The sequence below is a fragment of the Protopterus annectens genome, chromosome 9.part0 (assembly GCF_019279795.1).
Source record: "Protopterus annectens isolate FY-2018-M chromosome 9.part0, PAN1.0, whole genome shotgun sequence".
NCBI classification, from domain to species: Eukaryota; Metazoa; Chordata; order Ceratodontiformes; family Protopteridae; genus Protopterus; species Protopterus annectens.
Window position 1 is genome coordinate 512171947 of NC_056743.1, and position 25756 is coordinate 512197702.

The 25756-nt window shown below is 41.3% G+C and overlaps 1 protein-coding gene across 2 annotated transcripts in view; it reads right to left on the reverse strand.

The window, feature by feature from the left end:
- Positions 1-9549, reverse strand: part of LOC122811313 (hexokinase-2) — a 62824-nt gene extending 53275 nt beyond the window's left edge. Inside the window, exon 1 of one of the 2 annotated variants that reach the window (XM_044083078.1) lies at positions 9170-9549. In XM_044083078.1, the coding sequence (XP_043939013.1) occupies positions 9170-9232 (63 nt within the window). In that variant the 5' untranslated portion in view covers positions 9233-9549. Of the gene's footprint in view, positions 1-7712; positions 7816-9169 lie in introns of those variants that run through there. The other variant, XM_044083079.1, reaches the window with a different exon arrangement.
- Between the last annotated feature and the right edge of the window lie 16207 nt (positions 9550-25756).

Here is a 25756-nt window from a genome sequence, read left to right on the forward strand (position 1 = left end):
TCACACACCCCCCCCCCAGTGTGTAATCTCTTTTATGGTCACACACCCAGTGTGTAATCTCTTTTATGGTCACACACACACCCCCCCCCAGTGTGTAATCTCTTTTATGGTCACACACACACCCCCCCCAGTGTGTAATCTCTTTTATGGTCACACCCCCCAGTGTGTAATCTCTTTTATGGTCACCCCCAGTGTGTAATCTCTTTTATGGTCACACACACCCAGTGTGTAATCTCTTTTATGGTCACACACACCCAGTGTGTAATCTCTTTTATGGTCACACACACCCAGTGTGTAATCTCTTTATGGTCACACCCCCAGTGTGTAATCTCTTTTATGGTCACACACCCAGTGTGTAATCTCTTTTATGGTCACACACACACCCAGTGTGTAATCTCTTTTATGGTCACACACACACACACCCAGTGTGTAATCTCTTTTATGGTCACACACACACACACACACACCCAGTGTGTAATCTCTTTTATGGTCACACACACACACACACACACCCAGTGTGTAATCTCTTTTATGGTCACACACACACACACACACACCCAGTGTGTAATCTCTTTTATGGTCACACACACACCCAGTGTGTAATCTCTTTTATGGTCACACCCCCCCCCCCAGTGTGTAATCTCTTTTATGGTCACACACACACACCCCCCAGTGTGTAATCTCTTTTATGGTCACCCCCCACCCCCAGTGTGCAATCTCTTTTATGGTCACACACACACACACACACACACACACACCCCCAGTGTGTAATCTCTTTTATGGTCACACACACACACACACACCCAGTGTGTAATCTCTTTTATGGTCACACACACACACACACAGTGTGTAATCTCTTTTATGGTCACACACACACAGTGTGTAATCTCTTTTATGGTCACACACACACAGTGTGTAATCTCTTTTATGGTCACACACACACACACACCCAGTGTGTAATCTCTTTTATGGTCACACACACACACACACACACACACACACACACACACAGTGTGTAATCTCTTTTATGGTCACACACACACAGTGTGTAATCTCTTTTATGGTCACACACACACAGTGTGTAATCTCTTTTATGGTCACACACACACACAGTGTGTAATCTCTTTTATGGTCACACACACACAGTGTGTAATCTCTTTTATGGTCACACACACACACACACACCCAGTGTGTAATCTCTTCTATGGTCACACACACACACCCCCAGTGTGTAATCTCTTTTATGGTCACACACACACACCCAGTGTGTAATCTCTTTTATGGTCACACACACACACCCAGTGTGTAATCTCTTTTATGGTCACACACACACACACACACACCCAGTGTGTAATCTCTTTTATGGTCACACACACACACACACACACCCAGTGTGTAATCTCTTTTATGGTCACACACACACACACACACACACCCAGTGTGTAATCTCTTTTATGGTCACACACACACACACACACACCCAGTGTGTAATCTCTTTTATGGTCACACACACACACACCCAGTGTGTAATCTCTTTTATGGTCACACACACACACACCCAGTGTGTAATCTCTTTTATGGTCACACACACACACACCCAGTGTGTAATCTCTTTTATGGTCACACACACACACACCCAGTGTGTAATCTCTTTTATGGTCACACACACACACACACCCAGTGTGTAATCTCTTTTATGGTCACACACACACACACCCAGTGTGTAATCTCTTTTATGGTCACACACACACACCCAGTGTGTAATCTCTTTTATGGTCACACACACACACACACACACACACACACACACACACCCCCAGTGTGTAATCTCTTTTATGGTCACACACACACACCCAGTGTGTAATCTCTTTTATGGTCACACACACACACACACCCAGTGTGTAATCTCTTTTATGGTCACACACACACACACCCAGTGTGTAATCTCTTTATGGTCACACACACACACACCCAGTGTGTAATCTCTTTATGGTCACACACACACACACCCAGTGTGTAATCTCTTTATGGTCACACACACACACACCCAGTGTGTAATCTCTTTTATGGTCACACACACACACACACACACCCAGTGTGTAATCTCTTTTATGGTCACACACACACACCCAGTGTGTAATCTCTTTTATGGTCACACACACACACACCCAGTGTGTAATCTCTTTTATGGTCACACACACACACACCCAGTGTGTAATCTCTTTATGGTCACACACACACACACACCCAGTGTGTAATCTCTTTATGGTCACACACACACACACACACCCAGTGTGTAATCTCTTTTATGGTCACACACACACACACACACCCAGTGTGTAATCTCTTTTATGGTCACACACACACACACACCCAGTGTGTAATCTCTTTTATGGTCACACACACACACACACCCAGTGTGTAATCTCTTTTATGGTCACACACACACACACACCCAGTGTGTAATCTCTTTTATGGTCACACACACACACACACACACACACACACACACACACACAGTGTGTAATCTCTTTTATGGTCACACACACACACACACACACCCAGTGTGTAATCTCTTTTATGGTCACACACACCCAGTGTGTAATCTCTTTTATGGTCACACACACCCAGTGTGTAATCTCTTTTATGGTCACACACACCCAGTGTGTAATCTCTTTTATGGTCACACACACACACACACACACCCAGTGTGTAATCTCTTTTATGGTCACACACACACACACACACACCCAGTGTGTAATCTCTTTTATGGTCACACACACACACACACACACACACACACACCCAGTGTGTAATCTCTTTTATGGTCACACACACACACACACCCAGTGTGTAATCTCTTTTATGGTCACACACACACACACACACCCAGTGTGTAATCTCTTTTATGGTCACACACACACACACACACACACACCCAGTGTGTAATCTCTTTTATGGTCACACACACACACACACACACACACACACACACACACACACCCAGTGTGTAATCTCTTTTATGGTCACACACACACACACACCCCCAGTGTGTAATCTCTTTTATGGTCACACACACACACACACACACCCAGTGTGTAATCTCTTTTATGGTCACACACACACACACCCAGTGTGTAATCTCTTTTATGGTCACACACACACACACCCAGTGTGTAATCTCTTTTATGGTCACACACACACACACCCAGTGTGTAATCTCTTTATGGTCACACACACACACACCCAGTGTGTAATCTCTTTATGGTCACACACACACACACACACCCAGTGTGTAATCTCTTTATGGTCACACACACACACACCCAGTGTGTAATCTCTTTATGGTCACACACACACACACACCCAGTGTGTAATCTCTTTATGGTCACACACACACACACCCAGTGTGTAATCTCTTTATGGTCACACACACACACACCCAGTGTGTAATCTCTTTTATGGTCACACACACACACACCCAGTGTGTAATCTCTTTTATGGTCACACACACACACACCCAGTGTGTAATCTCTTTTATGGTCACACACACACACCCAGTGTGTAATCTCTTTTATGGTCACACACACACACACCCAGTGTGTAATCTCTTTTATGGTCACACACACACACCCAGTGTGTAATCTCTTTTATGGTCACACACACCTGTGTGTAATTTCTTATGATCACAAACACACATTCCACTAGAGAGTGAAAGGAACATCTCATGGGCCAAAGGCAAACAAAAGCATAGTTGTAAGCAATGGTGTAGCCAGACAAACTCTTTGTACTCTAGTACATTTTTTTTCTAAGCATCATATACACATGGCTGTTTACACATCATATGTCTACAACTGTCTAAATGAATGCCTATGACAACCGGTGCAATATTGCTACTCTGAAAACAATATTTCATTAGTTTTAAAGGGGAACAACTGAATCACATTTATGTGCTTGGGAAGGGCAACTTAAAAAATAAATAAAGTGACAGGTGTCCAAGGGGGTAGCACTAAGCCCGAATGTACAAAATAGAATTTGCTTGCTGCACCCCTGGTTGTAATCAAGCCTTTTGGATAAAACAGTACAATGTTTAGTTGTGAGGCCCCAGAATGCATCAATAGAATGGTCAAACTCAGCAGGTAGCTTCAAAAGCACTGAAACTCAGATGGGGCTGGGGGAGGAACAAAGCGGTTGCTGTAACCTTAGCAAGCCGGAGAAGTGATACGGAACCCTACCATACTGGCAAGATAACCACCCAGAATTGCTCAATTATCCAAGTCAAGATTCCCTTGCCCCCACACCCTCTTCAAATAGCATAATGCATTCTGATCAGCAATACCATCAAACCAAGTTAAAAAGGACAGAGGTGAACAGCCCCAGGAAATAGCACCATACAATGTATGTGTTAAGGTGGTTTGAGAATAGCACATCTTTAAAATCAAGCTGTTCATATACATGCACATATATTTTATTATATGCATCTGAATGGGAGTGAGCACCAGGTGGTTGACACCCCATTGCAAAAACAAATTTAGCACATATGGATTTTGGCACACACAGAGAAATTAAAGATTTGACAATACTGACAAAACAAGGTTATAAACCTAAAGCAAGTGATGGTAATCTTGCACAAGATCTTTCACGTTAATTAAGCATAACTGTACTCAAACTTCAAAAAAGCAGGATAACTACCTATAAAAAGGTCAGGAGCCTTTATCTATACAATGGCATTTAAAATTAGAACTTTGCAGCTACGCTCTTAAAATACCCAAAGAGAAAGTAAAATCAATTTTTAGGGGGGTGCGCAACATCTCTAGACCCATCTACAGCCAAGCAGACACAAAGGTCAGCTATTTTGCTTCAGTGGTATAGCATACACAAGGAGCTTTTTTAATGGCAGATGCAGTTCTTCCAGCATCAAGTTGCCTACAGTTTCCTCTCACCACTTGAATGAATGCCCTCATACTCGTGCAGCTGATCTAATGCATTGGACTGCTAAATCTCATCCTGCTAAGTAATGTAATCTGTTCCTAATGTTTGCACATGAGGCTCAGTGACAGCCTAGAAGAAATATAGCTTTAATGCAGCAGTCTAAAGATCCTGATTGGTTAGATAACCTATAGAGATCTGCACATCTCAGATAAAACGGCAACAACTGTTGCAGTTCATTAAAAAACACATTACCCTGAACATCAGGGTGTTTGTTACAAACTGCTAACAGGCAGACATTTGAAACAACCCACTAAAGAGAATTGCTTAAATAAAAAAAAAAAAAAGAATGCAGACCAAGTAGCAAATCTTTAGGAAAAAGGCAACCACCCCAAAATGTGTGGCCCTACAAAACGTTGTTTTACATTCACCTTCAAAATACTCAAATTTACACACAGGAACTTAAACCTGCAATAATTAATGAAGTTCATAAAAGGGACTACACTGAATTAACTATTAGATGGATTAAAGCTGAAGGATGTAACATTAAAAACTTAGTTTGCGATTTCCAGCTAGTTTGTTTAAACATTGCTTCTGATCACAATATTTTAATCTAGCAACATTACTAGTTTGCACGTCTTGACCTTACTAGCAGAGAATTCATTTGAGCAGCAAATAGTTTTAAGATTTTGGAAAGATCAGCTGCAGTGTTACATTACAAATTCCATTGCATCACATGCAGCTGAGTCAGAGTTTCCTGTAACAAACCAACTTCAGTCAAGTCTAGTATCACAGAAGGGACGGCAAGTCAATGGATTAGTCACTGCAACTTTCCATGATAAAACCTGAAGAATGCAATTTAGGCACTCTACATGACTGTAGTAACTGTTACAGCAATAGTGACTACTACTCACTCCATCTCAAAGAAACAAGTCACAGAATTTCATTAATGCTTTAGAGCCTATCCTTACCATCAAAAAAGAGAGACCAAAGGGTTAAGGCATCAATAAAGTAGTGCAGAATCTGCTAGGTTTCAAAATGTTTCTAAACCAGCAACTTTAGTACCTATACCTTACTTGCATAATATATTGAGAGCTGAAGCATGTCAACTGCATTAGCTAGCAATTATTTTAGTGTTCCCACTACATGTGAAACAAAAATCAGGTGAGTTACACAAGGATAACTACAATCCCCATTGCCAAGACTGTGAAACTCTTAAAATGATCAGGACAAGGCGTTGGCTATTTGTAGTGACAGGCACCTTAGTGTCTTTCAGAAGGTACCCAATGACACAAAAGCAGGGATGCTTCAGACAGTAATTACAACAACTACACTGTTCAGAGTAAAACCTGATCACGGCAAGCACTAAATTCCCATACGGTTAGGAGGTTAATATCCTGCACCTGGTTGTGTTTCCAGGGTAAGGATACTATAGGTCTCAAAGTAACCAAGATAATTTAAAGTTTACTTACAACTTGAGCTTGTAATTAAAGTTTGCTCGTTCCATCCACAACCACTTTTACCTCCCATGTTTTGCTCACTGGGTAGTCAGGATGTTACAACAGTGACAATCATCTTGAGCCAAGATTTACATTATTGGATAGCTAGTCCTTCCATGACAGTTCATCCACACAACTCACTCACATGCACACCCCCCTATGGCCAGTTTGGAGTATAAACCCACCTACTGCAAGTCTCTGGAATGTGGGAGGAAACCAGAGCACCCAGAGGAAACCCGTGCGACCACAGGGAGGACATGCCGTCTCCACACAAAAGGCATCCTAGTTAAGACTCGAACAGGAGAACCTTTTCTTGTTGGGTGACAACACTAACTGCTGCATCACCGGGACCACCCATACACAGACATAGTCCATAACACTTCTACATCCACATAGAAGTAAGTTGTACCCCTTTTGGGTCACCTTACAAACACGCACAAGCTAGCCAGAAAGTAGTCTACTCAAATCTCTACATACAACCAGCATTTCTTATTGGGGTACTGACAGTCAAAACCTGATGGTTTGAGAGCATAGCTCACCAAATACACAACACAAGTCATCAGGCCATGGGTGCCCATTTTATACTTATGAAAGACACTTACGGGTAGCCAAACATACAAGCATATCAGGTCAGATGAGATGGGCCCATTTTATTTCTATATCTCCTACTAAAAACTACTTCACAAATCAGGACAGAGTGCCCGCTGCAGAGTGGTGCAGCCCCCTGGGATTAAGTTATAGCTTCAAACAAACATATCCAGAAACTGAACCGCATGTTCAAGTGCACTCACAGACAATACAGCTTAGTTAGCTCAGACTAAAGGTTTGTTTTCACAAGTCCAAATAAAACTCCTTAAGTCCCTCCAAATCAAATCCGGATTGTGAAATAAAGCATATGGATTTCTGCAATACTAAGCAAAAGTTGAATATAACAAAAAAAGACCATTACAATACTAAGCAAAAGTTGAAAGTAACAAAAAAAAGACCATTACCCCCCCCCCCCCAACTCCTGGACACAACATTCAGCATTTTGCTTAATGAAAATAATTAAACTGATAGCTAAAGTATGATTAACGCAGCAGTTACACTGGGGTATGATTAACGCAGCAGTTACACTGGGGTGGCGATTATAATCGATGGTTTACAAAGCTAAAACACTTCTTCCTCGAGAGAGATGTTACCGAGAAAAACAGAATACTTGATCAGTAAATCCATTTCCTTGCACCATACCTCTCAATCTATACCTCAGCTGTACAGAATTTTTCAGCATGGCCAGATTTTTACCTCATTTTGCAGCATGTCCAGATCTTTTGCCTCATCTTTAATCTGTTCTTCAAATTTTTGATTTTCTGGTAAATTATTGGCAAATTGAGGACTGATGTCAGAAACATTCGATTTTTCATACCCTTCAGAACATTCATGCCAATGCAAACCCTGTTATTCTATCAACTTTCTAAGTTGATAACAGCACTATTTAAGAATGCCCCTATTTTGGGGCTTTTGTCCCACTTATTTATTATTTTGACCTGATTTCTTGCTCCACGAGGTTGAGAAGGACGGTGTTGTACTTTACTGGCTTCACCTTCAGTCTCGCGCAGGAGTGGGCGTGGTCCAAATGATTGACAGGCGGGACAGAATATAAAATAAGGCATGACTGGCATGGCATGCATATTAGCCACGGACATAATGCATGCAATCTTGCTAACAATTAAAGTGTGTTGCGCTAGCCTGCATTTTCTAAGTGATGCAAAGTCAAACTCCTGTGTCATTTAGGGACCTCAATGAGCCTCAGAAACTTACAAGAAAACCAGACATTTGATGGGAAACGAACAAACCAAAAAAATCAGAACAAATTTCTGAATAGATGTGCTCCAAACGCACTAAAAAAATTGAATTAACGGTAAGTAGGGATCCAAAATAAGCCTATATTAAAAACAGCGAACCTCGTTTTCCCGCCTATACCCGGGAGAGAACACACATCCGGAACTTTAACACTAACACCAAGTGCACGTAAACGGTAATGTTAACCAACCCTGATTGTTTCCCCATTACACGCTACTAAAAATCAGTCACTTTTAACGAAATTGATGTCAAGCCACTCTTAATTGGAAGACTAGTCAGTGCACATAATCAGTTTTAATGGAGTACAGCTTCTAGACACTCCCAAAAGGATAACCAAATTGCATGGAAAATTAAAGCTACGTAGAAAGTGATACACCCACTCACGGGAGTTTTTAATTACCAACTCTGACATAAAATTAGGTGTTCCGCCTAGCTACGTGCTGTTAGACTGGTAGCAGAGCTCACAAATACACACCTCAACCATCCCGGATAAACCCACAGATTAGGCAAATGTGTATTCATTGAGCAAGTAAGGGCCAAGAAACTAGCACCAAGCACACAGTACTAAATAGTTCAATGAAGCATCATTCTGACGAAAAAAAAAACGCCGATAAAGAAGTTAAGAGCTCTAGACACCAAAGTTAAGCCCGCATCCACACAAAGTACGTTTGTATTTTACGAACATGCACTCCCACACATGGAAAAAGGAGTAAAAATTACACAACCTGCTAACCAAATGTATCACACAAAGAGTTCTAAGTGCTAGTACAACTTTTTTTAGTTAAAAACATTCAGCCACAAATAAAGTCGATAGCGATAAACCCACAGTGGCATCACTTAAGAAAATTACCATGACTACATTGAAAAGGACTCTACTTAGAACGATAAAAAAAACTTACCTTTTGTACTTGGTCGTGACCTAATTCGGTGAAAAAGTACGCGAGGAGATGAGAAGCTATCATCTTCTAACCCAAAACAAAAAACACCAATACTGAAGGAATAAGTGAACAAATTTATATACGTTACTAAGCACCAAGTTCGAACGAAACTAACACGTTCTGTACTTTTCAATATAACACTCTGCCACGCAACACACTGTAATTACCGGCTTAAGCAACTAAATGCCCTTTCAGTGAAACACAATCTAAAAAGCACCAGCCTTGCCGGCTCAACTCCCCATAAAACGAAACCTACGACATCATTCGAGTCTCTTCGCATTGGTTAATCTAGGAGGGGTGTGTGCGTGTAAGCTTTCTGTTTGGTCCCCTTTACTTGATGATGGCGAGCCCTCTTTGTATAACAAGATGCTGATTAAGTGATGTAATTTAAAAGGAAGTTGGGTGACTGCGTAAGAAGTTTTCTAGTGGATATTTGCCGTTAAACTAATTCCAACTGCTGTAAAACAATAGAAGAAACTAAATGGTTATTATTTTATTTAATAAAGCACTGTTTTAAGGTTAATTTATGTCTCTGTGTTTTAACAGATGCCTTGTGTTACTACTAACCGCAAATATTTTAATCGGTGGGCTTCACTTCCCGGTCCCACTGAAAGACAAGGTTACAGCAACGACAACTGCTATTTTAAATCAGATTACAGTTGAAATATCACACTTGAGCAGTCCTCGAGATACCAGTACCAATGCAATGTGTGAGAAGAATGATTTAGCGAAAAGCAAAATGCATAATTCTATGGCAAGGACAACGCTTGATACAAAGAGTAACTCAACACTTTTACTCAAGTCAAGAATCAGGGAAACTCGTAAAATAATTGGAAAATGTCAAAAATAGGGATTTAAAAATATACTACTGTAATTCGCTTAATGTTAATAGGACAAATAGTTTGTATCGGCATGCGTTTACAACGTATGCTTTAGGAGAAAAATCACAAGGGAAAATACAAAAATATAAGACAGAATCTAGAAGTGCTAAGAGATATAATTACGTTAAGCAGTGGCAAAGTGCTGGCGACTGGGTTGTTTGGGGTCACGTGCATCTCTATCCCGAAAGGTTAACCACGAGTGGGTTCTACTGTCGCACGCGCACAATCCAGCCCCAGCATTTAAACTTTGGTGACAAATAAATAAGGATGGCATATATATGGTGTGATGACTTATGCTGCAAAGAACAGAAGAGCGCATCTATCAGTTATTCAGCATTGTGGTTAACATCCGGCGTTGTGACAGAAATTGCCATTTGGGTAACGTGTGGTAACGATATGATATTAGCGAAAATAAACCTCAAAACAGACTTCTTAGCTTGTGTTCACACTGATTATATCAATGCGGATGGAAATTTCTCTAAACTACACAAAAATGTATTATGTACTTTAACTATACCTTAAACTTTACAACGGGATTTGGAAAGGTTTTCATTTTATGCAAGCAATGACATTTTACAGGGTCCTGAAAGAAAGACTCCAGTTTGTTTGCACCAACTCCACAACACACCAAAAAAAAAAAAAAAAAAAAAACAGTGACAGACACATTACTGATGTCAATATTTATCCTTCAAGGGCTTTGCTATCACCAAATTCAAAATTTCCTCTGCTGAAACTAAAAAAAAAATAATAATTTGTATGATTGCTAGTAAGTAGTTATCGTATTGACAAAAATACAAAGTAGACTTCCTGGTTGTATGATTGAACATTTCTCTGTACTATACCAACGCAGAAAATGCACTTTAGAACTAAAGACAAGTTTTTAGAGGAAAATAAATATTTGACTATTTGAAAACATATTTCACATCAACCACATTTTCATGAGTTCAAAGTTCAAATGTCGCATTTTACTTGCAAAAGCATTAATGGTGGGAATATTTGCCATGGAAAAGGTTCTACAGTCCCCAACTTCACATACTAAGCACATAGTAGTAAGAAAGAAATGCAAAACCTGTCTTCTTCTTCCTCTTCCCGGTTAGGGGTCGCCACAGCGGATCACCTGTCTGCTCATGATTGGCAGTGGAGTTTAACAGTGTCAAGTTGCCAGCCTGGTGCCCAACCTTCCACAGAAGGCACACACATGCACACACTCACACCTAGGGCCAATTTAGAGTGTCCAATCCACCTGCTGCATGTCTTTGGGATGTGGGTGGAAACCGGAGCACACGGAGGAAACCCACGCAACCACAGGGAGGACATGCAGACTCTGCACAGAAGGCACCCCAGCGAGAATTGAACTGGAGAACCTCTTACTGTGAGGCAGCAACGCTAAACACTGCACCACCATGGCCGCCCAAAGAAATGCAAAACCTGTAAAAGGTTTTATTTGTAACACTTTTTCTCAAGGTCTCCGGCTAGTTTACAGGTGATGTCATTCAAAATAAACACATACATATATATATATATACTGTCTTGGTGTATGATAGATGATCATGCGCTAATGGCTTGTAGTACACCTGCTTGTTGCTTGAAAAAGCAAGAGTTTGAACTCCCACTAATCCAGTCTCACATTTCTACATACCTCTCCCCACACCCGACTCTCTAAAACTATCAGAAACTGAAATCTAACATTAAAACTCTTATTCAGCTCCAAACATGACTCCTAACTCACTTCTTTTAAACTGCCACTCACCCTTCCTAGCCCTAAATCCCCTGATCGTTACCTAAACCTAAACCTCCTTTTCCTCTCCATAAGCCTAAAAATCCTCCTCCTGCTCCCTCCTTATGATTGTTAACCCAAACTCTTACTAGAGCTCAAGCAACAGCCTACATGAACTTCAAGGCGCTTCAATCCCTGAACTCCAGTCAGAGGTTGTTGAAAGCTTGTGGTTCGAACGTCTTCAGTACTCTCATTTTGACTAATGCAGTCATTACAAAACTGCAGCTACTGTAAAATGACCTCTCTGGCGAATTTTTGCATTTGAGAGTTGTTTCACAGACTATTTATTTTTATCTTGTTTATCACATTGATTAGAAATGACCAATTGCAAGTAAAGCCTGGGTGAATAAATTCACCAACATACAGAAAAATACCACAAAAAAGTATATAATATAGTTAACAGTATGCACCATACTGAGGAAATGCATTATATACAATATGTACAAATGAACCAGTGAATTATATTCATATATATATATATATATATATATATATATATATATATATATATATATACACAGAAGTGTGGTACTGATCTGAAGAGGCAAAATGGTAAAGAGGAGGTTTAGATGATAGGGAGTATGGAAAAGAGCCTATCAGACTTATTAAAGAGTTGGGCTTTGGTTTGTGCTGGGAATTCGGAGCAGGAGGATATATCTTTTATTTATGAATTTCTATTATTGCACGTATTCCCCCATGAAGCAAACTGTAAGTATCTCCATTTGAAACCCTTTACTGCTTTACAAGTTTAAATAAGAGCAGGACACATTTTTTACATTTAAGATGGTAATTGTTTTTCTTATGGTGAAAAATCCTCTGTAAGGTTGCCACCTCTCCTTCTTTACACAAGGCAGTTTATGTTTAGGTTGGCACTTCCTGTGAAAAAGTGGCAAAAGCCCTGATATTTTGGGACTGAAAGTATTTCCAAAGTTTCTTCTAATAGTTGCATAAAATACTTATTTTGCAAGTACTACACCTTAATATGACATGAAACAACAGAACTAACTGAAATTATATAAAGGTGTGCTTTTATATGGGCAAAAAAGATAAATACAGTTATTTGCATGGGTTGCATGTATCCTTTGTCCTGTAAATACATGTGATTTCCATAAAAATATCCTGCTTTCATAACCAAGGAGTATCTGCCTCAGTGGCCACCAATTGTTACAAATGTATTAAAACAGTAGTTTCACCTTTGCTGCAGCTGGTGCGTGGACGTTCAGGCTAAGTTCACTTATAATTATCCCACCAATTCCCTATAATGTCTCTGAAAACATCTTAACTAAGTTGATATCTATAGCTTTCAAATCCACTCCTTCCCCTTACAAGTTCCTTTGTTCTTTCTCTATACACCCATCACACACATTCTTCCACACTTCTCTTTTCATTTCTTCTACATACAGTTGTCATAGACTTTTACTTATGTTGTATTCCACTTCTACTAACAACTCCATCTTATATTTTCCATTTTCTTCCTATCCCTCACTTATTCTTTTCACCCATACACTGCTTAACACATTTTTTACTAACACTTGAATTCATAATCACGATTACTGTTATAGCTCATGTTGCTGTAAAACTACTGTCTATCCAGCTGTTAATACCATGCCTGTACCATATGCAAAATTATATGTGGAAGCCACTCATGTATTACTGATATCACTCAGATATATGGAAACTATATCTACAATAATAGCAGACTTGCTGGCAAACAGAATGTATTTCTGGCTTCAATATTATGTAAAGATGTCTTATGCTATGTGAAAAATGTATTAATCGTATGTTGAGCTATATACTGTAACATGGGTATGGCAAAAAACTTTTATTTTGTTCTCACAAATTCATACTGTTACACCATCCCACTTCACATTTAATAAAATGTACACATCTCTCCAATACTTCCTCTTTATACTGGGGTTATCAACCTTTCAGATGCCCAAAGCACAACCTATTTTACAGAACCATTATATTTTGCAGGACAAACCATATTCACAATCAGTGCAGAGAAATTCACTTTATTACGAAAATAAAGACTTGCTATAAAATGTTGGTTGCTTTATTATATTATATTATCATGTCAAATTGAAATGCACTGTTTGCTTCAATAATAAGAAACATATTAGAAAACATTTTGGGTCTTAAAATGGAAGAACATTTGAAATTGTTCATTTTTTTCGAGACACAACTCTCCATATAGGAGCTGTCCTGCAAAAAGTAGGGCAGGTGGAAATCCTAGTACACACCTTACAAGGAAATGCACAGCTTTCAGCTGTTGAGCCTTACAGCCAGGAAACTGCTTTCATACAAGTAATTCTGTCAAAGTAAAGCATGTACAGAATTGTGCTACAAGAATTATCTTAGACACATTGGAAGTATCGTCCTATTTCTCTAACTCATAATGTTTCCAAAACATGGTTTAGAAAAAATAACTAAGCTGAGTCAAAACAGTATGACTGTCTATGTCTTTGCAGTGTAAAATGCTGTACATTAAACTACTCTTTCAGAAGTTACTTTACATGCAATTGTTATACATTGCTCATCCGTTTGAAAGTATGTCTGGCCTCTGTGGTATCATTTATTGCCAACTACAGTTTCAGGTGAGTCAAGGAGGTATGCAGAAACAGCAGATCACATTATTCAGTGCACTGAGCCCTGCTGCTAGAATTCTCAGGAGGAACAGTGACAAAGTATTTTTGCTAAATAACTTTGCCATGATGTGAATGGAGGAATATGGCCAGAGTGGAAAGTATGGTACACACCTTATAAGTGCTAATTACATCTGCTAGCATAAGAAATCATTATATTTTGTTTTAAAGTTGACACAATCAGCCCATGCTCCTTTTCTTACCAGGATACAGAAAATAGCTGGTGGAGCATGTATGGCATGTGAAAAAAAAAACATGCCAGTGAAGCATAGACTACATAATACATGATAACAACTCCCCTGTAATCCACTGTTAAAAATGAAAGACTACCCCGCCTCCCAAAAAAAACAAACAAACATGACTATTATAATCTTACAAATCTTGGCAATGCTCACACCACAGAAAGACTACTAATTTGTCATGTACAAGGATTACGGTTTGTATGAAGTTTTGGTATATTACAGTCAAGGGTGTAGTTACCAGTAAAACAGCGGTGGGAAAATGTCATACATAATGATGTCTGTGCCTCATTAGAAAAATAAAAATCATTAGCCCAAATTCAAAAATAAAAAGTTGGACTTTTCTTCTGTGCTGCATAGTAAAGAAAATACTTTTAAAACAAATACAGTACATTTTGCCAGCATTCAACATAACACACACAAAGCTTCCAACTGCAGACACTGGTGAATAGCAAAGTAGTTTATATGTCTGCTAAAAGTTCTTTGAAGTAGAATCAAGAATGGTCAGTTAACTGTTCCTGGATTACAGTAATGGTGTGTCTCATCTGAAGGATGGCACACCCAGAAGTGCTGCAACCTCCTTATACTCCACTGCTGTATCAGTATGGGAAAACTGAATCTTCGTGCCTGGTAATGGAATAGAACCTACAGCCTTCTGCACCAAAGTTACATGTACTACCCATTGAGCTACTGAAACTGGAAACAAATATTATAGCTTTACAGGTCTCTTAAAAGAAAATGCTGAGAAAGACAAAAAACTGTACCAGGCAAATGCAGCAATATGACCTGTTTCCGACTCTTATTTCTGGTTTGCTGGAGCATACCAAAACTTAATCCAAAACATAATCCTTATGCATGGCACATTCACATCTGAATGTCTTTAGAGTAGCAACCTGCCTCTGAATTTATTTGATCGAGAATTCTGGACAAAACCAAATTTAATGGGGGTAAAATCAGAAACAATTTTTAAATACTGCTGTAATTTACAAAAAAATCAGTAGAACTACAGGATTTGCATCACTGTGCATTTTTGCAAGAATAAGCAGTATATAACTTTAGTAATCAAGACTGAGAAACCAGAAAATCAAAAAGTTATGAGACACAGGGCAAACATTTGAAGCAAAATCAAGGAAATTCTCCAAAAACAGGGACAGTTATTAGGCAGGGGAATGTCTGTTTACAATTACCCATTCCAGTATTTGAATACTGTTATGGGTATGCAGGGTTTGAAATTATGTGATTATAATAAATTCAATGTTATTATAACTATATATGAGCAAGTCTCAGCAGAATAATTTAGGAATTTGTAGATTTAATGACTGAGTTTACTGAAACTATATATCCTTAAATTCTTAAGCTGAGGCTTCCTACATTTTCAGACAGTTTAGCACTCTTTGACATTACCTTAACATGCATAATACCAACAAGCAAAATAATTAAAGAAACTGCATCCACAGTTAACTTTCCATCTTTAAAACATGGAACACTATGCTACCTTTTATAAGGTGGAAAAATGGGAAAATGTGCAACACTTACTAATGACTATGGAGGGAGTTTATAGCATGGTTAAAATGTTGCTTGTTTTACCACATATCAAGTTGTTTTTATCTTTTGAGACTCTTGGGAGAAACAACTGAAGTTGCAAGTGTGCAACATCACGACTGCCATGCCATTCATAGCATCAACAAGCCAAAGAATTAAAGAAACTACAGCTATAGTCAACCTTCCATCTTCAAATTTCACTGCTTGGAGAAATAACTTGGTCATTCTCACATTAGAAAAACAAAGGCTCAAAAGCTGCATTAACTTAGCCTTAACTCATCTGCTCCAAGTGTCAAATGTTGTTGGCCAACAGATACCATTTCACACCCTTGTGCTTGCAAAAAAAAAAAGAAGTTAAATTAAAAATACATTCATAGTTAATATTTTAACATTAAACTCATATACTTCATGCTGTGCAGTTTATTCACAGTCAAATAAGCACATCAGCAACAGTCAGCAAAACAAGGAAACCAAGGATCATATCTGAAGAACATGGCTGAAATGATTGATAAAACCCACGTTTACTACAATTAATTCCTTCCTTTCACACTATAACTACTCTGGGATACATGATACATATGTGTTCTTGCGCGCGCGCGCGCACACACACACACACACACACACACACACACACACACACACGACATTTAATTACAGCCCCGGGAACAATTGTGCACACTCAAATGTTTGCTTGCAATAAAATAAATGAACAAACACATAATGACCAAGAAGTATATTTCAGCTTACTATAGTGAGAACTATACAGTTTATCTCAATGTATACCCCCACACCCTCCCAGTCTCTTATCCCAACAATTAGGAATAGACCCTAAATACTTTTCTTATATACTTTGAAAGTTACATTAGCAAGCATTTTCTGGAGGATACAAAGTCTGAAATTCACATACCTGGCATTTAGTGACTGTAATCCAGAACAATTTGCTAGAAAACCACAAATGTTACAACAGACCAAGATAATTCTCAATTTCTTTGGTCAAGAATCTTGGGAGCAAAAAGAGCCAGATTTTAAAAAGCATTTTTAATCTATTTGTTAACCAGGTAAACCCACTGGAGAAAGTTTTCCTTTTCGGGATGAACCAGGAGTACCGTCTGACTGACTTGTGGATAGCCACACAATAAGGAAATGGAGGTGGGAGGATTCCAACCCTGCACATATGACAACACAAAGTAATTCTTTAACAGCTCAGAGCCTTAAATGGCAGACAACTTTAATTCACTTAAAAGTTTAACAAAACACTCAGAGGGGCATACACTAACATCTGTGACCCTTAAGAAATCCATGGTACTCAATCAAGTCACTTTATATCTTGAAGAAAAACAATGTATTTATTATGAGAATAAATAGAAGTTATGTTCTTACCATAACGTTCCATGTTAGTTGTCTTCTTCTCGCCTTCTTCTTGCTGGATGGGTTCGGAGCCGACCTCGGCTCCGACTCGGCCACTCTAAAAGCTCGAGAGTTGGTTCCACCGGCTCGAGGCTCCCCTTATATCCCACAATGCTAGGCGAGAGTTACCTCAGATCTCGTTTGTAAGCTAACCCAGCTTATGTCAATAACAGTATAACTGTAAAAAAGAATCCACCTCTAACAGCAGGAAGAAACGGGGTGACCTATATCCTGAAACAAGAAATATGCATAATAGCATATGACTAAGAAAGAGGTGGTAGAAAGAGAGGTCACGATCACAACTCCTCTAGGTCTGTCCAGGCCAGGGGGAAGGAGGGTGGGACGCAAGAAGAAGGCGAGAAGAAGACAACTAACATGGAACGTTATGGTAAGAACATAACTTCTATATGTTAAGTTGTCTATCTCGCCTTCATTCTTGCTGGATGGGACCACGTCCCTAGCACCTTGTCCCGGGTGGCCTAACGGAACAGACTCCTGAGAACAGTGGAACCAAAATTAGCTCTATGCCTAGAAGCTAAATCCAACTTATAATGGGAAATAAAAGTGTGAGGAGTAGCCCAAGTAGCCGCTGCACAAATGGTGTCAATAGGCAGTCTGTCTTGGAAGGCTAGAGAAGTAGCCAAAGCTCTGGTGGAATGGGCTTTAGGTTTATTAGGCAGTTTTGGTGTCTAATCTCATAAACAAGGGTAATCAGAGATGTTAGCCATCTGGATAAAGATACCTTTGAAACTGGAAGTCCCTTTCTGCTTTCCGCATAGGAGACAAACAGCTGATCAGATTTTCTGAATTGTTTCGTCCTGTCCAAGTAGTACCTTAATTGACGATGAACATCCAGGCAGTGTAATTTTTGTTCAGACCTATTTGAATACTCTGGGAAAAAGACAGGGAGGTCAATGCTTTGGTTTAGATTTGATGTTGAAACCACCTTAGGCAAAAAGGACGGGTTAGTTCGTAAGGAAACTCTGTCCTTATGGAACAAAAGATAAGGAGAACGACAACTGAGTGCTTGAAGTTCTGAAATTCTTCTAGCTGATGTGATAGCCACCAGAAAGAGAGTTTTCCATGATAATAATTTCAAGGAACATGAAGCTGCAGGTTCGAAAGGGGAAAGAATCAAGGAAGCAAGAACTAAATTTAGGTCCCAAGGAGAAGGAGGATTTCTTATAGGAGGTCTGAGAAGAAAAACTCCTTTCAAAAGCTTTGCAAAGTTTGTGGGACATTAGGGCAGATTCAGAAATGCCCACATGAAAATTAGAAATAGCTGCCAACTGAACCTTAAGAGTAGATGGAGATGAACCTGCATGGAAGAGTTCAGCAAGAAAATCAAGGACTAGTTGGATGGAAGCGGTGAAAGGATCTATGTCCTTTCCTTGTGCCCAATATGAGAAGCGTTTCCACTTACTCAAATAAATCTTCGAGTGGAAGATTTATGGGAAGCTATCAATATATCTCTAACCGAGTGAGATAAATGAGGAAGCCTGGCTACGGTTGGCACTGGAGGAACCAAGCAGTGAGGTTCAGAGAGTGGAGGGAGCGGTGAAACTGACCCGATTGGTGGATCAAAAGATCTGGAACTAGGTCCAGACTCCACGGTCGCTCAAGAGATAACGATGTAGAAAGGGGAACCACACTTGTCGAGGCCAGTAAGGAGCAATGAGGATCAATGAGGCCTTCTGAGCGATAGCTTTCTGTATTACTTGAGAGATCAGAGGGAAAGGAGGAAATGCATACAGAAGTCCCCGGGGCCAAACTTGGACTAGAGCGTCCCTGCTGGGTTGGCCTGGTAAAGGGAATAGAGTGAAGTATTCTCTGCACTTGCTGTTTTGGGGAGTAGCAAAAAGATCGCAGCAAGGCTGACCCCACTTGAGAAATATCTCTCTCACTACAGAGTCTTTCAGAGACCACTCGTGAGGCATGAGTATAGCTCTGCTCAACTTGTCCGCAATGTGATTGGACTTCCCGGGGATGTGCGTTGCTATCAGAAAATGCTGAGAAGAAATCGCCCATTGCCACAGTCTGAGTGCTTCTCGACACAGGGGGTATGATCTGGTTCCGCCTTGTTTGTTGATGTACCACACTACAGACATGTTGTCTGTCTGGATTGCAATCGTTCCTAAGGGAAGAGAGTCTTGAAGGGCTTGCAATGCTAAAAGCACTGCTCTCATCTCCAGAACATTTATGTGCAAGTGGCATTCGTTTGGTTGCCATGTGCCCTGGACTGCCCTGCCCTGATAATGCCCCCCCCACCTGATCAGGGAGGCATCCGTTGTCAGAGTAGCAACCGGAGGAGGTGGAACAAATGGTCTTCCCGACAGGAGCTGGGGAAGACATCCACCACATGAGATGCTTTTTGCACGCTTGCGTGATCATAATGGTGTGAGACATTGGAAGTTCCTGGTATGACCATTGAGAAAAAAGCATCCACTGAAGGATCCGCATGTGGTATCTGGCCAATGGGAGGAGAGGTATGGCCGCTGCCATGATTCCCAACACCTTTAGAACTAACCTGGCTTTGGTTCTGTTGTTGTTGAGAAGAAGTGACACCAATTTGTGAATGTCTGATATCCTTTGGTTCGTTAGCGTTGCAGACATGTTTATAGTATCTAAATTTGCCTATGTAGGTAATAGTACGACAAGGCGACAAAACAGACTTTTCGCAATTTATTGAAATACCCAGTTTTTGACAAAGCGAAAAGTATAATCTCTGGCCATCAAAAGGAGATGCTTGGTGGGAGCTGTGAGAAGCCAGTCGTCCAAATATGGAAACACCTGGAATCCTTGTCGTCTCAGGTGAGAAGCTACCACTGCCATGCATTTGGTAAACACCGGGGCAGTGGTGAGACCAAAGGGCAGGGCCCTGAACTGAAAATGACTGGTTCCCAGCCTGAAGCGGAGGAATCTTCTGGAGCGTCTGTTCATTTTATGTGATAGTACGCATCCCGAAGGTCTATAGAGCACATCCAGTTTCCTTTGCCCAAAAGGGAACGAATGGATTGCAGCGTGACCATCCGAAATCTTGTTTTCTTGACTGATTTGTTCAAGACACTGAGATCCAAAATAGGTCTCCAGTCCCCTGTTTTCTTTGGAACTAAAAAGAACCTTGAGTAGATTCCGGATCCTTGTTGGTCTGCTGGCACTAACTGAATTGCTCTTTTTGCAAGCAGTTTTGAAATTTCCAAAGCTGCTATATCCCTTTGAGCGGGTGGAACATCTGGAAGGGATTTTTTTGACTGATTTGGAAAACGAAGAAAGGGGATAGAATAGCCTTCGGAAATGATGGACTGTACCCATTTGTCTTGAGTCAGGGATAGCCAGGCTTCTGGGTACAGTGACAATCTTCCCCCGACTGCCTCCGAAGATGGGCAGTCAGGCAACACCTCAGGGATGCTGAAAGGGCTTGTCAGGGAAGGCTTCCCGATTGCCCTGGTTCTGCGGACCCCCCCTGCCTCTAGGGCGACGTCTACCATTGTTATTCCCGCCTCTGCCTCTGGCGGGGAAATGACTCTGTGCGTCAGGCGAAGTCCCTTGAGATTGTTTACGGAACCACATCTTTCCACCTTTCTGGCCTTTGGGGTAAGGCCTAGAAGGAGTAGAAAAACGGACTCCGACGGCAGAAAGGGTCTTGCCATCAGTCTCGCACCTAGTCAGGGTTTCTTTCACTTGAGGACCAAAGAGAGATGATCCATCAAAAGGGGAGTTCATGAAAGACGTCTTGAAAGGTTCCGCAAAGTTGCATAGCCGCATCCAGGCGTGCCTACGTAAGGCTACCCCTGTCCCTGCGGCTCTGCTCGCTTCATCGGCCACATAAGAGAGGAGGCGCATGGAGGAGTTGGAAATGGAATTAAGGATAGCCAGCTGCGTGTTCATTTTCTCTTGGAAACCCGCAGCAGTAGGGTCCTTCAACATTTCACTCGCTTCCTTGACCAAGTCCCTTTGAAGGCGAGTGAAATGGCACAGGTAATTCAGCGAACGCATGGTAAATGTCGCTGAGGAGAACATCCGCTTCCCGTACCTATCCATGGACCTAGATTCCTTGTTAGGTGGATGGACAGGCACTGAAGGATCAGCCAGTTCCTTCTTTGTGGCGGCAGCTACCACCATAGCATCCACAGAAACTCCTTTTGATAAAAATTGCTTGTCTGATGGAGCTGTGATGAATCTGGAGGGTCTCCTGGGAGTGGGGTCCACTGAATCAGGAGCCGTCCATGCCTTCTTAGCAACCACCTGCATGAGGGGGGGGACACCCAGGAGGTGGAAGGACGAGAGCCAAACGCCTCAAGATACACAGATTCGTCCTCCGAAGGGTTGAGGGATGGCCAATTTCCCCTCTGTTTAAGGATCTCCAGAATGTCTGCAAAAGAGACATCTTCAGAAGGGGAACGGGGGGAACCCTCAGAATCATCCAGATCTGTGTCCGATGTGATAGACTCAGGTGAGTCAATGTGCTTCCTCTTGCACTTCCTCTTCCGAGGGGGCTCTTCTGCCAAATCAGGAGAGGCCTCAGAAGAGGATGAAATCCCCAAAGGGGGCTCCTGAGGAGCTGGCTCTCTGCGGTCCGGGATGAGGGAGTGAGTCGACTTACCCTGAGGCAGCATAGAGGGAGGGGCTGACGGAGCATGACCTCGAAAGCACCCCTGTCAGGCAGAGCCAGAGGTCCCCGCTCCGAGGAGCTAAGGACCCCCCTCGGCACCGACAGTGATGGCTCCGAGGCCGATGTCGGAGCCAAACTCACCAGCGCCGAAGCACCGAGAGGGAGAGGGGGGTCGGACAAGGGTCCGATGCCACTCACCCCCTCGGAGCCGACGAGGGAAGTCCGGCGCCGAGATTCCTCCATGGAAGAAAACGGAGCCGACGACGGGGCCGAAGACAATTGTCTCGGCTCGGTGACCACAGTCTCGGTTCCGACGACCCGGCTCGAACTCAAAAGAGTCGAAGGAGGAAAAAGTTGATGGGCCGGGGCAGGCACCGACTGATGAGTCGGGCTCTGAAGCATCTGGGCTAGTGCCTCGGACTTAAGTAGTCGACTCACCACCCTCTGAAGGTCATGATCGGAAAGCCTCGATGACCTAGAGGAATGAGACCTTTGGCTCCGTTCAGACAGCAGGGGAGATCCTGGAGCCGAATGAACGGAGCCAAGAGAAGGTGACCTAGACCTCTTTCTGGTTGTCGGCTCCGAAGATCTTGTCGGAGCCGACACGGGTACCTCGATAACCTCGGCTCCGGCCGAGCCGAGAAGCCACAGAAACTGTGGACTGAGTCTTATCGGCTCCAGCCGGAGCCGATAAAGGCAAAGGTTGAACAACCTGAGGTCTCGGCTCAGAAGCCGGAGCCGAAGACCTCGATGCCTTAGAGGGCTTCCCTGTTGAAACTGACAGGGAATCCTCTGGTTTTAACAAGCCTCTCAAAATTAACTTGTTCTTTCTCTCCTGCAGGACCCTGGGGCTGAATCCATGGCACACAGCACAGGAGTCCTGCAGTTGCAAAGGCCCCAGACAATAGACACAAGAAGTGTGAGCGTCTGTCAGAGACATTTTCTGACAGCACGCATCACACTTCTTGAATCCAGAGACCTTTGCTTCCTTTGACATTATCCTAACTGACAGGTATACACTAGCACACACCAAACACACAGTTATATCCTGTCAGAAAAATTATTAATACTAAAAATAACTAACAATTTTAGTAAAAATACTAGAAATTAAGCACAAAAAAGTTAAAGTAACTACACAAACACACCCTAGGGAGGGAAGGCCAAAGGCCCAAGGGAAGAACCAACGGTTCTTTTAATAAGAAAACGGGGAAAAATAGGGTCGGGGATAAAGAACTATATCCTACACTAATTTGAGAAGAATAAAGTTAAAAAGGGGGAAAAAGAATAACTTTTTAGTATAAAAAGCTAACACTCACCAGGAACCGGTAGAAACAACCAACCTCGAAGCTGTAGCGGCAAACGAGATCTGAGGTAACTCTCGCCTAGCATTGTGGGATATAAGGGGAGCCTCGAGCCGGTGGAACCAACTCTCGAGCTTTTAGAGTGGCCGAGTCGGAGCCGAGGTCGGCTCCGAACCCATCCAGCAAGAATGAAGGCGAGATAGACAACTTAACATCATGAAATTGCATATCATTAGAGGAAATTTCATATAATTTCCTTAGAAGCATAATAGTTTTATTTGCTTATCTAAAAATTGTACACACACAGACATACAGACAGACAGCAGACAGAGATGCAGACCCCCTCATCTATGTGTGTATGTGTACACACACACACACACACACACACACACACACACACACACACACACACACACACACACACTGTATATATGCATTAAATATTTTATATTGTGGGTTTAGAGTATGAGTTTGGTGATGCCATGATTCATGAAGTTCCCGAATCCTACAGCATGAAAGATTTCATCACTCATACAAACAAGATCTGACATTTATCCAATTTTCCATATTTTTTATGGCAGTGTTTTCTCATATCTCTTAACCTTTTACTTTCATAATTTATTTATTTTAATTTATACTTTGTTGGCCATATTAGTTCCACTACGCCAATGGCCTCTTTTAAGGGAAGATTCAAGGTAGTATTCATTCTGAACTAGGGGGAGTTTGTCAAGGGCACTTGTGCTCTTTTTGATGTGTCATATGAACTACCACTCAGAAAGATGGGACCTCAGTTTAACACCTCATCTGAAGGATGACATATCCATGAGTGCAGCAACACCCCCACTTATGCTGCACTGCAGTATTAGTATTGGAAAATTAATTAAATTAGGTGGTGTGGGAATGGAATACACAGAATTCTCCACCAATGACAAGTGTGTTGAGCTACAGAGACTGCAATAGTCATTGGAGACAAAGTAAAAAAATAGTGGAAATACCCCAAACTGGGGACAGCTTTTAAATACCTATAGTATTAACTTAGAACTTCCCAAAAAAAAAAAAAAAAAAAAAAAAAGAAGTTGTGTCTTACTATAACGTTCCATCTGTGTTGTTGAGCTTCACTAATCCTTGACTGTGGGCTCAGTTCTGAGCCTCGAAACCAACTAGGCCATTTATTTCAGCTCGCACCTTCCACAACTCTTGAGCTAGGCACTACCCATAATGCTCCACTGAAATTACCTCAGATCGTGTTTGCCAAAAACATTGACAGACAGATAATGTAATAAAAGAGATACCAAATCTGATTCCATATAATGAAGCCAGTCTTTTGGGACATTCGGTCCACTTAGAGTCTTAGGTAGGGGGGAAGGGGATGTCAAGGATTAGTGAAGATCAACAACACAGATGGAACGTTATGGTAAGACATGACCACTTTATCTGATGTTGTCAATCTTTACGTAATTCTTGACTGTGGGACAGGGCCCCTAGCTACCTGAATCTTGGGAGGTCTTATGGAAGGATACTCTGGAGGATCACTGAACTGAAGGATGCACATCCCCTAGAGACCTGGTCCAATTTGTAATGATTGATAAAGGTATGAGCAGATGCCGATGTAGCTGCTGCACAAATGTCATCTAAAGAAGCTCAGGCATGAAAAACTGTGTAAGCATCTACAGCTCTCATCAAATGATCTTTTACAGAACGCAGTGGTTGAAGTCCCTTTGAAGTATAAACATAAATAATGCAATCTCTAAGCCATTTAGCTAATGTAACCTTAGAAACTGGGTTACTCAGTGAAAGTGAAGAAAAGGCAACAAACAACTGGTCAAATTTCCTGATATTTCTAGTTCTATGAAGGTAGAATGTAACTCTCTATGGACGTCTAATAAGTGCAGGCAGTATTCTTCCGTATTGTAGAAACTAGGACAAAAGACTGGTAGGTGTAAAGTTTGACTGATATTGGATTCTGAATCAATCTTTGGTAAAAATAAAGGATTATGTCTGAGAGAAACCCTGACTTTGTGTAGTATTAGACAGGGGTGTTTGCAGGATAAGGCTTAAATTTATGATACTCTTTTGGCTGAAGTAATCACTATTAAAAATACAGTTTTCCAGGTGTGTAATTCATAGGTTGCCAATGGTTCAAA